The 17,149-nt window shown below is 53.5% G+C and overlaps 1 protein-coding gene across 5 annotated transcripts in view; it reads left to right on the forward strand.

The window, feature by feature from the left end:
• Nucleotides 1-17,149, forward strand: part of PDPK1 (3-phosphoinositide dependent protein kinase 1) — a 70,324-nt gene that overhangs the window by 41,270 nt on the left and 11,905 nt on the right. For all 5 annotated transcript variants that reach the window (XM_024350044.3, XM_054668717.2, XM_024350045.2 and 2 more), the window contains 5 exons: nucleotides 3,888-3,963; nucleotides 7,749-7,817; nucleotides 8,060-8,156; nucleotides 9,862-10,035; nucleotides 13,149-13,366. In XM_024350044.3, coding sequence (XP_024205812.1) covers nucleotides 3,888-3,963; nucleotides 7,749-7,817; nucleotides 8,060-8,156; nucleotides 9,862-10,035; nucleotides 13,149-13,366 — 634 coding nt within the window. The remainder of the gene's footprint in view (nucleotides 1-3,887; nucleotides 3,964-7,748; nucleotides 7,818-8,059; nucleotides 8,157-9,861; nucleotides 10,036-13,148; nucleotides 13,367-17,149) is intronic.

The raw sequence follows: 17,149 nt of genomic DNA on the forward strand, positions 1-17,149 counted from the left end.
TCACACATGTAATCCCAGCACTTTGGGAGGCCAGGGTGGGTGGATCACCTAAGGTCAGGAGTCAGAGACCAGTTGAGGTGGGAGGATTGCTTGAACCCGGGAGGCGGAGGAGGTTGCAGTAAGCTGACCTCAGACCGCTGCACTCCAGCCTGGGCAACAGAGCGAGACTTTGTCTCGGGAAGAAAAAAAAAAATAGAGTTGTGAATTTTCTTCCCTTTTTTTTCCTTTTTCTGTTTCTGTTTTTTTGTGTTTTTTTTTTGTTTTTTTTTGTTTTTGAGACGGAATTTCGCTCTTGTTGCCCAAGCTGGAGTGCGGTGGCGCGATCTCGGCTCACTGCAACCTCCGCCTCCCGGGTTCAAGCGATTCTCCTGCCTCAGCCTCCCGAGTAGCTGGGATTACAGGCGCCCACCACCACGCCCGGCTCATTTTTTGTGTTTTTAGTAGAAACGGGGTTTCACCACGTTTATGGATAACATGGTCTTGAACTCCTGACCGCAGGTGATCCGCCTGCCTCGGCCTCCCAGAGTGCTGGGATTGTGAATTTCATTTCTGGGTTGCTCCTGGAAATTGTGCGGAAATGCAGTTGGTTTTTCCTGCCCCGCACCCTGCCGAGCTCTCGTTAGTGGTAATAGCTTCTCAGTGGAGTCCGCAGGACTTTGTGCACACAGGATCCTGTCATCTGTGATTCGAGCTAGTTTTATTTGTTGCCTTTCAACCTGGCTGCCTTTTGTCTTCTTCCCTAATTGTCCTGGCTGAGACCTCTAGTTCGGTGTTGGCTGGATGTGGTGAGCCGGGCGCCCTGGTCTTAGGGAGAGCGTGCAGTTTTTGACCCTCGAGCATGATGTTGGCCGTAGGCCGTGCGTGCCCTTTGTCAGACCCTGGGCCCTCCCTTCTGTGCCTCGGCTATTCCATATTTTTGTCCTGTAGAGGTGGGGAATTTTGGTTAACTGCATTTTCTGCATCTGTCGAGATGATCCTGTGTTTTCCTTAGTGCTTTATTCTAATGAGATGCAATGCATTGCTTTTTGTATTTTGAACCAACCTTGCACTGTGTCATACATCCTCTTGGTCATGGTGCCTAGTCCTTTTTAGACGTTGCTGCATTTGGTTTGCTGGTGTTTCGTCCAAAGGGTAGTCACGTTTTGTGGAGCGTTTTTCTGTGCTTCTTTGTGGGTCTATGGATAAGATGGCAGCCGGCACCCTTGGCTTTGAAGAGAGTGTGGGTGTCTCGTGAGCTCAGGATCACTTCTTCAGGTCGTCCCTCCCACTGCCCCTCCAAGTATGACTGGCAGATCTGGGGGACTGTGGGTGGTCCGTGGAGTTTCTTTGATGAGGGTGGAGACAACAACCCAGCCGAGACCCCACTGTCTCTTTCCCCAGCGTCGGTAGTCCCGTGGCATGTGGGGGCAGCAACAGCCAGTGCGGGGCTCTGGGCCTGAGTTTCCAGCAGCTGGAGGGGCGTGAGCTTTGGCCAGTCTCTGAGCTCCCAGGGAGAAGTAACTAGGTGGTCTCTGAGGTTTCCTAACGCTGTGTCTGGGACTCTGAGCTCGGATGTCACAGATAGAAGTCAGGGGATCTGTGAGGCTGGATAGGAGGAAATTACTAATTTTCACTAACCTTTCAGCAAAGCGTACCATTTCCTTCCATTATGAACATGAGCAACAAACATCTGTCATCAGAAGTCACAGGTGTTCCCATGTCCTGCCGCAGGGGTCCCGTCACGGTAGTGACGCCATGCCAGTTGTGCCGAGCACCGCTGCCGGGTTCCTGCGGCGTGACCTGCTGCTGTGTCTTGAAAGTCACATAGTACTACATCACAGATCCATTCCTTCAATAATTTGATACGTGTATTGGATTATAATTGCTTTCTCCTATAGTCCCGTGTATTTCATGCATTTGGAACATTATTCCGAGGGTAGCCATCTTCTCCACGCTCTAGCGGCGCTGTCTGTCTCTGGATTAAACTAAGGACAGGTGTCCTTTTCCAAGGGGGTGACTTTGCGTATGCCCAGAGGCTCGGAGTCCCACCTTTAGAAAGGTGTGGCAGAGGAATCGAGGGTGAGGGTGGGCAAGCCCTGAGGAAAGAAGGGAGAGTGGGAAGACCCTTGGGGAGCTAGGAGGAGCTGAGGTTGGAGAGGGCAGGGAGGGATTCCAGGAGATCCGAGCCCATAGCTCGCTTGCAGGAAGCTTAGAACAGCAGCAGCAGCAGCGAGGGTCCCGACAGCACGGCAGCTCACTATGTAGCGCTCATCCGAGAGACGGGGTGGGTGTTGGCCTCATGGACTTGCTCTGTGCACGCTGTGGCTGTTTAAAAGCACATACGGCTCCGTGTGCTGCACAACGACCTCAGTCATTTAATTATGCGTTATATACATCTCTCCAGAGGACAAAAACCTAGACTTTTTAATAATGGCATTTAAAAAAGTACAAGTCACAAAAGCAACACTCGATGATAGTAAAGAACAGAAACGCTGAATATGTAGGTGGAGCAAGTGGCGTCCCGTCCCGCCAGCAGACGCGGCCCTCGTCGCTGTGCCACGCCGGACCCTGAAGGACAGAGCATGGAGAGGGAGCTGCAGGGTCGGGGAGGCAAACATCTTTGTGACTTCTGATGCTCATTGGAAAGTTGCCCCCAGAAGCGACGCCATTTGACAGCCCCACCCTTAGCGCTGCGTCTGTCCCCTCAGATCCCTGCCAGCGCTATGTATTTTTATTCTTTTTTCCCTTTGCCAGTGTGATAGGCTGTCATGTTTTAATTTGCATTTCTTTGATTCTTTGCAGGGTTGAATGGCTTCGTTTGTTTTTGGCTCTTGGTTTGGTTGTCTTTCCTCTAGGCCGGCAGGGGCGGGGTGCGTGTTTGCGGATGTCCTTGGTGTTCTCGGCAGGATCACTGAGGGTCCTGGCAGGATGCAAATGCAGCCATGAAGTGTTTGCTTTTTGTTTATTATTTGAGACAGGGTCTGGCTCTATTGCCTAGGCTAGAGTACCGTGGGGCCATTGTGGCTGACTGTACCCTCAGCTTCCCGGGTTCAAGCGATCCTCCCTTCTCAGCCTCCCGAGTAGCTGAGACTAGAGGTGCACCACCATGCCTGGCTAATTCTTGAAAATCTTTCTAGACACGGAGTCTCACTATGTTGCTCAGACTGGTCTCAAACTCCTGGCCTCGAGCAGTCCTCCTGCCTTGGCCTCCCAAAGCAGTGGGACTGCAGGGGTGAGCCACCGCACCTGGGCAGTCATGAAGTCCGCAGAAAAGTCATTCACTGAAGGGACTGAGTCCCCGCAGCAGAGGCTGGGAGGTTCTCTCAGCCTGGCCGGAGGAGGGCAGGTGGAAGGGACCACTCAGAAGCGGCCCACGGGCAGGGCCGGTGTGGACAGCAGCTGCGTGGTGGCCCTGGGCCAGCTCGTGCTGTGGCTCTGCTCCGTCACAGCTCCTCTGTGGAGGAAGGCCCTTGGGCTGGAGGCCTGAGTCTTGTTCCCTTTGTAGCGCCTCAGCTCCCAAGCTGTTTGTGATGGAAAGGAGGTTTTTCTGGCCTGCAACTGTTTATTGTGTGCCTGGGCACGTTTGGATACCCCAGGTCCTGCAGTGAGCCAGCCAGCGCCGTGTCCTCACGCCCTCCGTTGAGCGGGCGCCACCGGCAGAATGTGCTGGCCGTTTGTGTGCAGCTCACTGTCCAGGCGCGTGTCGGGTGGGAGCGCCAGGGTGCAGGGCGCCGGTGTCCAGGGGTCAGGCAGGCGTCTTTGAGCCGGTGAGCCATGAGCCAGCCCTGGTGCGCCCTGGACAGGTCTGGCTCCTGGGGGTGCGTGGTCCGCCATGTGCGACACCCACCGCGCAGCCCTTGATTGTCACAGATCGTGAGTCCGAGTGTGACCTTCTCTCTCCTCTGCAGCCAGGGCCAACTCATTCGTGGGAACAGCGCAGTACGTTTCTCCAGAGCTGCTCACGGAGAAGTCCGCCTGTAAGAGGTAACCACTTTCATCTAAGCCGTACTTCCCTTTTCTTTAACACAGAAATTAATACTTGAGAGAGTGAATTTGGTGGCCTTTAAGTAGCTAAGCATACTTGGGAAGAAATTAGCATTTCGCATTTTAAGGCGTATTTTCCGTGGCGTACACACACGTGATGCGTTAGTGTTGTGTTCGAAGCTTTCTGGGTTTGCTGATGCTTTCTGGTTGCAGATTGAATCGTTTGGGTTTTTTTTGGTTTTGTTTTTTTGTTTTTTGAGACGGAGTCTCGCTCTGTCTCCAGGCTGGAGTGCAGTGGCACGATCTCTGCTCGCTGCAACCTCCGCCTCCCGGGTTCAAGCAATTCTCCTGCCTCAGCCTCCCGAGTAGCTGGGACTACAGGCGCACGCCACCACGTCCAGCTAATTGTTGTATTTTTGGTAGAGACGGGGTTTCACCATGTTGGCTAGGATGGTCTCGATCTCTTGAGCTCGTAATCTGTCCGCCTCGGCCTTCCAAAGTGCTGGGGTTACAGGCGTGAGCGACCATGCCCAGCCTAATGGTTTCTTTGGGAAAAACTGAGTGAGGAAAGCGTGGCTGCCGTGTGCACAGAGCCCAGGCTTCCTTGGTGCTGCCCCCCGTCGGGGTGGAGGGCAGGGAGCCCGGCCTTCGGGTTGCTCAGCCACACACCAGCTGCAGTGGGACAGCGTCCCGCAGAGCGCAGGGAGGCCCTGGAGGGTGCGGGTGTGGGAGGGAGGAGGCGTCCAGCAGGCATGAGGGTCTTTGAGAGACACAGCTGGGTCTTGGTGGCAGCCACCGTAGTGAAAATGAAAAAAGTGCAGATGGTACAGGGGCTGCAGGGTCGGTGCGGGTCACGGAAGGGGAGGGCAGAGAAGCCCAGCCAGGGGACCACCGGCAGTGTTGGGGAGGATGTCCAGGGAGCTGACGGCAAGGGTTGGTGAGAAGTCTGAGGTGCTGTCTAGGGTGGCTGGGAGGCAGGTGGCAGGCTGAGAGGCAGCATCAGAGTCTAGAGTTTCAAGTCTAGGGAGCAGTTTTGTGGAATGAGGGTGGGGCTGGGGTTCCTCCTGCCCCGGGCCAGTCAAGTGCTGCTGAGGGCTGGGGTCAGCTTCGGCTGCTGGTGCTCTCGTGAGTCGACAGGACCACAGGAGTCCCATGCTGCCACTCTCCTGCTCCGCCGGGTTACAAGGGGCCGCCTTCCTGGATTGAAGTGAGCCACTCTGAGAGAATGAATGATTCTGGGGACGGCAGTTCTGGATTTCTGAGCTGGACAGCTTCAGGAAAAACTGTGGGAGGTGGGGCCGTGACACAAATGTGATGGGAGGGTGGAAAGGCTCTGAGCACTCACTCAGCGTCTCGGCCATCTCCAGGCGTTTTCAGTTTTGTTGTTTTAACTTTTTTCAACCAGCAGATACTGAGTTGTCTTTTTATTATTATTCAATTCTTTTTTAAAATAGAGATGGGGTCTTGCTGTGTTGCCCGGTCTCGTCTTGAACTCCTAGGCTCAGGCGATCCTCCCATCTCGGCTTCCCAAAGTGCTGGGATTACAGGCGTGAGACATGGCGGCCGGCCAGATACTGAGTTCTTAGCATGGCCAGACACTGCCTTAGGTCAGAGCTTCCGAACTGGAGTGATTCTGCTCCCCAGGGGACACTTGGCCCTGTCTGGACAGTTTTAGTTGTCACAGCTGGAGCAGGGGTACGGCTGGCATCCAGCAGGGGAGGCGAGGATGAGCTGCTCAGCATCCCGCGACCCAGAGGACAGTCCCTCCCATGGGTGGGGGGGGGGCGGGGGGTGCGCGACGTACCCGGCTTTCAAAGTGCTTGTCGTCGCCACCTAAGAGCTAGCGTTTCCTTGTTTGTAGATTTTACGTTCAGGGCGGAGGGCCACTTTAGCATTGGTGCAGAGAGATCTCCAAGCTCTACGAATATACGCATAGGATCCTGCCCTCTGCGAAAAAGGAGGAATGTGTATTCACGTTTTCTCGTTTGCGCGTTTCAGGTTCTCTGGAGGGATAGACACTGAACGGATGATGGTAGATGTCTATGGGGTGAGGAAACAGGATTATGAGGAAGGCATTTCTGCATCTCTTTTTATGCTTTTGAATTTTTTAATCATGTGATATTAAACATAGTTAAGAACTTTTATTATAAAGAATTGAAAGAGGCCGGGCGTGGTGGCTCACGTCTGTAATCCCATTACTTTGGGAGGTTGAGGCTGGCAGATTGCTTGAGTCCAAGAGTTCGAGACCAGCATGGCCAACGTGGCGAGACCCTGTCTCTACTAAAAGTAACAAAAATTAGCTGGGCCTGGTGGCGAGCGCCTGTAGGCCCAGTTACTCAGGAGGCTGAGGCGGACGCAGAGGTTGCAGTGAGCCGAGATTGTGCCACTGCATTCCAGCCTAGGTGACAGAGTAAGACCCTGTCTCAAAAAAAAAAAAAAAAAAAAGAAAAAGAAAAGAGAAATTAATTATGAAGAGTTCTTAGAAAATAAGTCTCCAAACCCACTTATAGTCACAGATAATAATTGGGCATACAGGTATATGTCTTTCCAATCATTTTTTCTGTGCATCTTATAGCTGTTTGCGTGGCTTTTATGCCATTCGAGTCACGTTGGACAAGCAGTTTTGAGCCCTGCATGATAATGTAATGGGCGCCTCCCCAGGTCATTGGAATGACTTGTGGGTGTCTTGATGAGTGTGTGGTTTTCTGTCGCATGAACAGATTGTGGTTCATGGGCCTGTTTCTGTACTGTTGTGCGTTGAAGGGGTTTCCATTGATTCACACACTGGCGTGTGTCTGATGCGCCACCCAACCTGCATGGGCAGGAGGAGGTCTCTTTGCCTGGGGTCAGGGTGGGGGTGTCCTGTTGTCCCTCTAGTGGGCGAGACGGGGTCTGCTGGGCTGAGTGAGGGGCCGCCCTGAATTCCTCGGTGTGGATTTCAGGAAGCGGCATGACTTGGTCTAACTGAACGTTTATTTGATACACCCTTGGTACATGTGTTTTCCAGAAGTGTAATACTGGCTTCCCCTTCCATTTTTGTATCGTATTAAAAAATACGTAAATTCTAAAGTAAGTGTTTATGATAAAACATTCGATAATTCACAGAGGTGAAAAGCTACCCCCAGAATCCCTTTCTGCTTGAATTCCACACTCTGGAGAGGACCCCGTGAGGGTCCAGGCACAGCTCTGCCCCCGGCACCCCTCTTCTCTCTGCTGCTTCCACACTGAAAGGCGGAGGCTCTGCTGCCTGTTTTCTTTTGTTGCTCCCCATTTTAACTAAACACTAAAGAAAGTCAAGTGTGAACGTCGCGGTCATTCATTTCGCCTGTGCCGCACTTTCCTGCCCCGGCGAGCCCTCCGCCAGCACTGACGGGAGGGCGCTTCCTTCAGCTTTCTGGGTTGTCTCACTGGAACAGGGTCAGCCCCATTCCCTTCCATCCTGCCCCCTGCCTGGTCTGTAGCCACGTGGTGCCAGGAGTGAGCTCTGCTCTGCTTCAGGATGACAGGCGTGTGTGGACGTTGGTAAGCCCTGTTGGAAGCCGCGAAGCTTTGGGCACAGCTGAGCGACCGCCGGTGCCTGCCGCGTGCACACCCTCTGGGCCCAGGCCGCAGGGAGGCTTCTCCAGAGGGCGGGTTCCCCACCCTCACACCCAACTGGTCTGAAAGGATAGAAGCGCATTAGAGGTGAAACTGGGGCCGTGGAGACAGAGTGGGAAATGGACTGGGCTTGTCGCTTGTATTTTACACATGTCTTTGTTTGTTTGTTTGTTTCCCCTACCTTAAAGTTCAGACCTTTGGGCTCTTGGATGCATAATATACCAGCTTGTGGCAGGACTCCCACCATTCCGAGCTGGGTAAGGAGACGGCGTTGCCTGGGCCTTGGAGCCTGTTGGGGTGCACCCCACCGGCCGGCAGTCCCTCCCAGCCTCGAGGTGGGTGGGGAGGGCAGCACGTGGTGCCGTGCCCAGGTGGGGGGCTCTCGGCGTGCGGGGCCGGGGTGCGTTTGCCGTGCTGTGAGTCCGGGGCGCTCATCCCTGCATGTGGAGGCTTCTGGGACCCTGCCTGGGATGACTTTTTTTTTCTTACATTTTTACAGAAACGAGTATCTTATATTTCAGAAGATCATTAAGTTGGAATATGACTTTCCAGAAAAATTCTTCCCTAAGGCAAGAGACCTCGTGGAGAAACTTTTGGTAAATATTGTGAATTTCCTTTTAGAAAGGTGATCCGGGACACCCTGAGTCCTCTGAACCTGCTTTCTGAGTGGCTTTCCTGGCGGCTCCCGTGTTCAGAAAAAATTGTGTTTTTTGGGTTAACAGTGAGTGTGGATCATTACACCTCGTCTCGCCAGACACATTGGCTCACGCCTGTCACCCCAGCACTTTGGGAGGCTGAGGCAGGTGGATCACCTGAGGTCAGGAGTTTGAGACTAGCCTGGCCTCTATGGTGAAACCCCGTCTCTAGTAAAAATATAAAAGTTAGCCGGGCATGGTGGCGGGCGCCTGCGATCTCAGCTACTTGGGAAGCTGAGGCAGGAGAATGGCGTGAACCCAGGAGGCGGAGGTTGCAGTGAGTCGAGATCGTACCACTGCACTCCAGCCTGGGCGACAGAGCGAGAGTCTCAAACAAAGAAGCAAACAAACAAAACCCAAACATTTTGAGTACTTATTGTCACTTCTCAGTATCTGCTGGAGAGTACCCCGTACTGTTCCCCGCCCCCCCGCCCCCTCCATCCACCGCAGAGCAACTGGACGGGGAGGCAGGCCCTGGGATCCTGTGCCGTCTCTCAAGGCTCAGCCCCTTTCCTCGCACAGGTGAAAAGGAATCTCAGTCTCAAACCACAATGAACAGCAGCAAGGATTCTTTTACAGTGTATAGTTAAAAATCCTAAAACAAGAAACACTGAGTAATTAACAAAGGGAGCGAATCATCACTGGGACCAGCACGCTCCTGCGCTTGTGGAGTGGGTGTCGCTGGGACCCTCGAAGGCCGCAGAGCTGTCTCCTCCAGGGACTGATCAAGCCCACACCCCAGCCCAGGGGAAAGAGGTGAGACAGGTTGGGAGAAGCCAGTGGCTGTGGAGCCTAGTGATCCCGGGGCCACCTGCAGGGGCAGGACTGAGCCCGCTCCCAGAATCGTCGTAAGGAGGGACGTCCAGGGCCAAAAGCACAGGAAGGTCAGGAGACTTCTGTTTCTAGAATATAAACTGATACACCTTTCCCAGGCTAACCTCTCTTCTCTGTTTTACCTGGGCTGGTCATTCAAATTTTCATGTAGCTGACTCTAAAGCTGAAATGTACAGATGTCACGAACTAGGGTCTGCAGCCATCTGCGCTGTCATAACCCCAGTCGCTCCAGCACCAGTAACTTAAAATGCTGTGCAGTGTTGAGCAAATGCTAAATGGTACAGTAATTTCCGTTGATTTTTAAATTTTAGTTTCTTTTATTATTCCTGCTACAGTCATTTCCTGTCAAGAATCAGGCACTTGGAAATGGAAAGGGACTTATGATGAGATGAGATACATTTTTTTTTTTTTTTTTTGGAGATGGAGTTTTGCTCTCGTCGCACAGGCTGGAGTGCCATGGTGCGATCGTGGCTCACCGCAAATTCTGCCTCCCGGGTTCAAGCGATTCTCCTCCCTCAGCCTCCCGAGTAGCTGGGATTATAGGCGTGCACCACCACGCCCAGCTGATTTTTATATTTTTAGTAGAGACGGGTTGTCACCATGTTGGCCGGGATGGTTTCGAACTCCTGACCTCAGGTGATCTGCCCGCCTCAGCCTCCCAAAGTGCTGGGATGACAGGCGTGAGCCACCGTGCCCGGCTACCAGGTTTGGGTTTCTTTGGTCAGAATCACGTTTTCACCCTGGCAGTGACTTGTCTTGATTGTTACTTAAGGTTTTAGATGCCACAAAGCGGTTAGGCTGTGAGGAAATGGAAGGGTACGGACCTCTTAAAGCACACCCGTTCTTCGAGTCCGTCACGTGGGAGAACCTGCACCAGCAGACGCCTCCGAAGCTCACCGCTTACCTGCCGGCTATGTCGGAAGACGACGAGGACTGCTATGGCAATGTAAGCTGGCCGGGATGGCGGGCGAGGCGGGTGGCACTGGGTCCTGCGTGCACTGGGCTTCATGCCCGTGCGCCAGACCCACGTGTGATTTGTAGCCGAAAGGGGAGGGTGTCTGTGCCACTGCGTCAGGCCTGCTGGTGGTTGTAGTCTTTGCTGCCGTGAGGCAGTGGCGGGTGAGGTGCTGGGTGGGTCATGTTCTCCTCATTTCCGTGGCCGTGGACAGGCTAGTGAGTTTCCACCCAGAGGGTGCCGCTAGAACCGGACACTGAGCACCCCCGGCACTGGCCCCGGGGTCCCACGTACGGGGCCTCCTGCCCGGCCTGTCGCATCTGCGCTTGGCTTGGTGCTTGTACAACTGTGTGTCCAAGATGCTCCAGAACACTGCCTGTCTTTCCACAGAAACGCCCGAGTGTTGTGTGCTTGAACTTTTGGGACGTGGTGTTGGTGGGGACACTGGTACCTTCTGCTTCAGTGCTGAGTAGGCTCTGAGGCTGCTGGTCTCCCAGCTTGACCACAGCCATGGGGTCTTCAGCACGCTTGGCTCTTTAAGCTTCTCGTAGAGAGCGTGGACCATGTGCCCAAGGGACCGAGGGTGTTGTGAGAGGCAGGCATGTCGCCCAGTTCAGCCTTGTTTCCTTTGCGTTCCTCTTGCCACCTCTCCCTTGACCCCCTCATACTTAAGTGCTGTTATCATGAGATCCATTTTTCTGATTTGACTTCTGCCGCCATGGCTTATTCTAACTGGCACCGTGTACGGAGTTCCGCTTTCCATGACTGAGGAAGTCCAGATTTTGTTTATTTGTTTTGAGACAGGGTCTTGGTGTGTAGCTCAGGCTGGAGTGTAGTGGCGCGATCTCAGCTCAATGCAACCTCTGCCGCTGTGGGTTCAAGCGATTCTCCTGTCTCGCCCTCCCGACTAGCGGGAACTGCAGGTGCGCGCCACCATGCCAGGCTAATTTTTGTATTTTTAGTAGAGACAGGGTTTCGCCATGTTGGCCAGGCTGGTGTGGAACTCCTGACCTCAAGTGATCTACCCGCCTCGGCCTCCCAAACTGCTGGGGTTTTAGGAATGAGTTACTGCACCCAGCTGGGAATTCTAGATTTTATCTAAAAGTCATCCACAGCTAAATTTCTGCTAGTGTCAAAGTCTCCCAACGCCCCTACCTGCTGTGTAACGCCCCTCATCCTCCTGACATCCTTTGAGCCCAAACTCTAAGGGAGCCAGGCTTGGGGAGCAGAGTCTGTGCCACCTGATGTGGCCACCTGCAGCTTTCATGTATGCAGAGGCCTGGGAGCCTTGAGGCCCTTGCCCCCACCCTGTGTGCCACTCAGCTGCTCCTGCGTGGTGTTTGGTTACGGCTGGCAGGTGCCACGGGGCTGCAGTGCTCTCCCTGCTGGGCCTGCTGTTGCTGCAGAGGTTTTGCTCGCGACTGGCTGGTGGCCGTTCTCCCGTGGGCTCTGTGCTCCATTCCTCCCAGGGAGGTAGCTGGGCTCTGAAGGAGCAGCACAGGCTTCAGTTGTCTCCAGTCTCAATGCCTGGGGAGCTTCTCTGAGTGTGGGGGTGTGTGTGCTTGCACTCGCCGCATACCTGTGCAGGCCCCTGTGCCTGGGCCTACTGAGAGCTGGGGCTGCTTGATATGTGGCTTCTGTTGCCGGCTGTGAAGCCAGGCTCCATTTGTTGGCAGCCGCCTGTTAGATGGCCCATCCTTAGCTCTGAACAGCTGTGTGGTTTGAAAGCCTTGGAGTGGGTCCAGGCAGGGAGCTCCCAGGCCAGACCTCACACGGGGACAGTGAGTGAGTCTTGGCAAACGGTGTCAAGTGTGGAAGGAGACTTCAGGGCTGTACCTCCTCCCTCCCTGCAGGGCCGCACCCCCTCCTTCATGGGGAATGGGCACTGGGCGTCCCCTTCAGCCAGGGAGGTTGGCCATGGTACCTGCCCTTGGGCCAAGGCAGGAGTGCAGGTGCTTCGTTGGCTCCTGCTCTCCTGAGGTCCTGTAAGTGTCGGGGCAGTGTGACCATTGGGCAGTGTTGGAGACAAGCAGGCTGGGCAGGCCCACGCCCCGTGGAGGGGTCGGCGTGGAGGGGCCGGCGTGGAGGGGCCGGCAGCGTCGGGCGTTTCCACCATGCCCGTTGGCGAGCACCTTGCTCCAGCCCAGCTGGGTGCGAGGCTTTAGGGCTGTGAGGCGGGGCTGTGGTGCAGCTGTAGGAGTGTGAGCACATGGGGGACGCTGCATGTGTGGAGGGTTGCGTGGGGGCAGCAGCCAGGGCCTGCGTCTGGAGGCACGGAGGACGTGGAAGGGCATGCTGCACTCTTATCCTAGCCATTGCTCATGGTGCCATTGCTGGTGGCACCTTTTCTTTCCCCTTGTCCTTGGCCTCCACAGAGCTCAGATGTGGGGCCTGCAGCCGGGGAGGTGGCTTCCCCTGCCCAGGGACTCTCTGGCCTTGGCAGTGCCAGGAGCGTGTTAGTGCACAGGCTGTGTCCGCTTGGCACGTTTATGAGTGAGTTTCCGTTGTCGACACTAGCTTGTCTTTTTCCTAGAGTAACAGGCAGCGTTATCTACAGTAAGTTTAGTTTATCTTTGCTGGGATTGAAAGGAATGTCTTTTAAACAATTGAATGTGTTTAGTCAAATCAAAATATTTAGCATCTACCACAGACTCAGACTCCTAAGACACCTGGGGCCCAACGAGGTCTTGCACGGAGGCCCTGCCTGCAAGCCTGTGCGATGGATCTGCCGCCAGGTCTCCTTGGGCCCCTTCTCTTCCCAGCAGGCATCCCAGCCCCCACCTCCGGGGGGCAGCACTGGCATTCACGGGGCCCGCAGGGTAAGGGCCCAGGTCCCCTCTTCCTGGAGAGGAAATCTGAGGCTTCGCCCCTCTCTGGCCCTGATTCCCATGGGAAGAGGAGCCCGACCAGGCAGGATCCAGTGAGGCCTCGGTTCTGTGGCCAGGTGTCCCATGGAGGAGAATCAGGGCTGCCCACCCTGTCACCCTGCGCCTTGCTGTGTGCCAGCTCCCAAGGCCTGACAGCGGCAGTGCAGGAGGGGCTGGGGTTTTAGGACCTTAGAGGCAAGTGAAGGTGCGGTTCTCACTTTCCCTTCTTCTCTGCAGTATGACAATCTCCTGAGCCAGTTTGGCTGCATGCAGGTGTCTTCGTCCTCGTCCTCACACTCCCTGTCAGCCTCCGACACGGGCCTGCCCCAGAGGTCAGGCAGCAACATAGAGCAGTACATTCACGATCTGGACTCGAACTCCTTTGAACTGGACTTACAGTTTTCCGAAGATGAGAAGAGGTTGTTGTTGGAGAAGCAGGCTGGCGGAAACCCTTGGTAAGAACTTATGGACATAAGCAATGCTTTTTGCAGAACTGCAGCGTGAACACGTGGGGGCTTATGGTGGGTGCCTTTGCCTTGTCACTGCCTCCCTCAGCAGCCTTGGACGCTTGGCCAAGGAGCACATCATAAGTGCACAGTTGGAAACAGGTGCTTAGGAGGCAGCCGGCCCAGGGGCTGAGTGGGTTGTGACCGCCGGGCGCTCCCCTCCTCTGCCGGGCATTTGGACCTGCTGGTTGTGGCCATGGAGTCACTGTGGTATGGACAGATGCGGCCTGGACCTGGCCACTTGGGAGTTTATGAGGTTTGCTGTTGTAGCCCCTCTTTTCCACATAGCTTTCCCCACTTGTCCATTTATGTCTTCTAAGGTGAGTGCCAGGGGCAGCGTGTGATGGAGGCCGTGCGTGTTTTCAGGGCTGGGGATCTGTCCCGGGGGCGCCAGGAATCTGCCTTTCCCAATGCTCTTGCCTGCCTGAGAGTGTTTTGATGCTCCAAAAACAAACTTGTGAATTTCTGTTTTATTCCTATTGAGGCAGATGTCTCCTGTGTTCATGACCATTTGTGTTTCTTTTTTGAGGTACTTTGTGTCCTTTGACTATTTTTTCTTGTATATTTTGCATCTTTTTTTTTGAGACAGAGTGTTTCTCTGTCACCCAGGCTGGAATGCAGTGGTGCGATCTCAGCTCACTGCAACCTCTGCCTCCTGGGTTCAAGCAATTCTCCTGCCTCAACCTCTCAAGTAGCCGGAATTAAAGGCACCTGCCACCACACCTGGTTAATTTTTGTATTTTTTGATAGAGACAGGCTTTCCCTGTGTTGGCCAGGCTGGTGCATCTTTTTAACATGGATTTTTAAAAGCCACGTGTATGGAGACTATTCCTTGTTGTATGTTTTGCAAACATTCTTCAGTTTCTCTCCAGTCTCGATACTGTGTTTTTGTATGGAAGCTGCAAATTCTTACCAAGTCCATCCTGTCCCTATTTATATTTTATGTTTTCCATTTTAATCTGGTAAGACGGGCTTCCCCCGTAATATTTTTACCTGCTTGCCCCTTTTGTGTGGGCAGAGAGGAGCCCAAGGGGGTGGGGAGAGGGCCTTGCAGGAAGGCATGCTGGAGTGGAAGCACAAGGCGAGGGGGAGTTGAGGGCCTGGCTAGGCAGGGACAGGACACATGTGACTTGAGAGACTTGTGGGGAGGAATGAGAGGAAGGAGCTGAGCTCTGGGCCGCCCCGGCAGGTGGGGAAGACCACGGCTCTATGCGGTTCGCCACACCTGTCTCTAGAAAACCTGTGCAGAGATGCTGGCAGGCAGCAACAGTCTACAGCTAGGGGCTCTGAATCACACCTAGTGTGATTGCTAGAGATGTTAATGTGTACTGAGCAGGAGAGGAGGGCTCTTGATGGGAGCAATCTGAGCCGTGCTGTGCTGTGCAGCTCCAAGCAGCAAGGAGGCGTGTGCCTGGCTATGCAAGGAGTTTCCCGGGCTCGTGTGTGCTGGGGTCCCCATGAAGGGCTGCTGTAGCCACTCCAAGTACTTGGCCAGGAGCGCTCTCTCTGCAGATCCCAGCTGAGAGGTGCTGTCTGCAGGTGTGTGTGTGTTTCAGCTCCTTTGGTGACTCCCAGAAGAGGCCCCTCTGCCTGGGGCTGTTCGTAGAGGGCCTTGGGGTCCGTCTGGGTACCTTAGCCTGGTGATGGCGGCAAGTCAGGATACACATTCTCCTGCCTGCTTCCTTTGTCTTCAGGTTTCTCTTTCCCCTTCCCCCTTCCTTCAGATTTTAGGTCCTTTTGGGAAGCTGATGACTCCTGAGATCTTGCAGGATCTGTCTGGCTGCTGGGAGGTCTGTCCAGCACCTGCTCTTTACAGTAGTGGTTTGCATTCTCAGTGTGTGGCCACCAAATCCCCAAGGTCAGGGCAGTTTTTTTTGTAATACTAAGATGTTATTTGCCTTTTTGCTGTCATTCTCTGTGCGTGTATGGTGAGTTTTTCAGTGGTCACATGCTGTAGAATGGAATCTGCGTGCTTTTGGTCTTTTCTGAGGTCATAGGTTTTTGGTATCAATAAGTTTTGTTTTTTAAATGAGAGAGAGTCTTGCTCTGTCGCCCAGGCTGGAGTGCAGTGGCGTGATCTCTGCTCACACAACCTCCGCCTCCTGGGTTCAAGAGATTCTCCTGCCTCAGCCTCCTGAGTAGCTGGGATTACAGGCGCACGCCACCACGTCCAGCTAATTTTTGTATTTTTAGTAGAGAAGGGGTTTCACCATGTTGGCCAGTCTGGTTTCGAACTCCTGACCTCGAGTGATCTGCCCACCTCGGCTTCTCAAAGTGCTGGGATTTCAGGTGTGAGCCACCGCGCCAGCCAATATATGCATTTTTTGAGATTAATAAATTTTCAATATTTCTACTGAGCTCTTACTATCTCTTCATTTATACCTGCTATAGCCTCTGTAATTTTATCATCCACTGAATCATTATTTTGAAATCCTGAAGTTTTCCTTGTGCCTACACGAGAATACGGTAAGTTAAGTTCAGGATCACACCTGTAATCCCAGCACTTTGGAGGCCAAGGTGGGTGGATCACTTGAGCCAGGAATTCGAGAGCAGCCTGGGCAAGAAACTGAAACCCTGTCTCTACAAAATATACAAAAATCAACCAGGCATGGTGCTGCACACCTGTAGTCCTAGCTGCTTGGGGAGGTTGAGGTAGGAGGATTGGAAGTTGAAGCTGCAATGAGCAGAGAGCTTGCCACTGCCCCCCAGCCTGGGTGACAGAGTGAGACCCTGTCTCAAAATTGAAAAAAAAAAAAAAGTAAAAGGAATTTTTAAATTTACATGGAATAGTTTACACTTAAAAGGAACATTTCAAAAATATATGTGATGAGCTCTTTAAAATCCAATGTTGTTTGTAACAGCTTTTCAGACAATAAATTAAAGAGTCACTGAAGCTCTTAGAAGCTGCATTGTAGAGGCTGGAGAGGCCACACGGTAGCTGAGAGACAAAGCCTCCGGCTGCAGCACAGCCTCAGGCTTGGTCATCCTGTGCTGCCACAGTCCACAATGCAGTTGAAACTTGCTGGATTCAAGATATGACTGCAGGCACGAAGAGGGAGTTGACATGTCTGCTGCTGAGTTGTGCTTTTGCCTCACAGTGGATGAGTCTACAGACAGCCTGGACCTGCCGCTTGGCCTGTGTCCCCCGGCTTCTCATCACGGATGATGTTTTTTTTTTTTGAGGCAGAGTCTCCCTCTGTCGCCCAGGCTGGAGTGCAGTGGAGTGATCTCTGTTCGCTGCAACCTCTACCTCCTGGGCTTAAGCAGTTCTCCTGCCTCAGCCTCCCAAGTAGCTGGGATTACAGGTGTGTGCCACCGTGCCTGGCTCATTTTTGTATTTTTAGTGAAGACAGGGTTTCACTATGACTTGAGGCCATGGCACCAAGCAGTGCCAGGGCAATAGTCATATCTTCACAGCACTCACCCACAGGAAGAGAGAGAGGAAAGAAACCAGTCTCACTTCTGAGCCTTTGTTAAAAATGTTGAATGTTGTGAATACTTTGTGGGATGAAGTGGGAAGTATACAGAAGGGCACTCAATTCTGCCGCAAACATGAGTGTGCAGCCATCTCAGGGAGACACGCTTGTGGCTGTTGGCGTGCTGTCCTCGCGGAGCGTCTGGCTGACTGGCAAACCGCCGTTATGCGGACTTAGCTATTTGGCCAGTATTTTTCTTGAAAATGATTGGAATGAGCTTGTTACTTTAAGGAAAACAACTGCCTGTATTTATGTC

This window comes from Pan troglodytes, chromosome 18 (assembly GCF_028858775.2).
Source record: "Pan troglodytes isolate AG18354 chromosome 18, NHGRI_mPanTro3-v2.0_pri, whole genome shotgun sequence".
Classification (NCBI taxonomy): Eukaryota; Metazoa; Chordata; class Mammalia; order Primates; family Hominidae; genus Pan; species Pan troglodytes.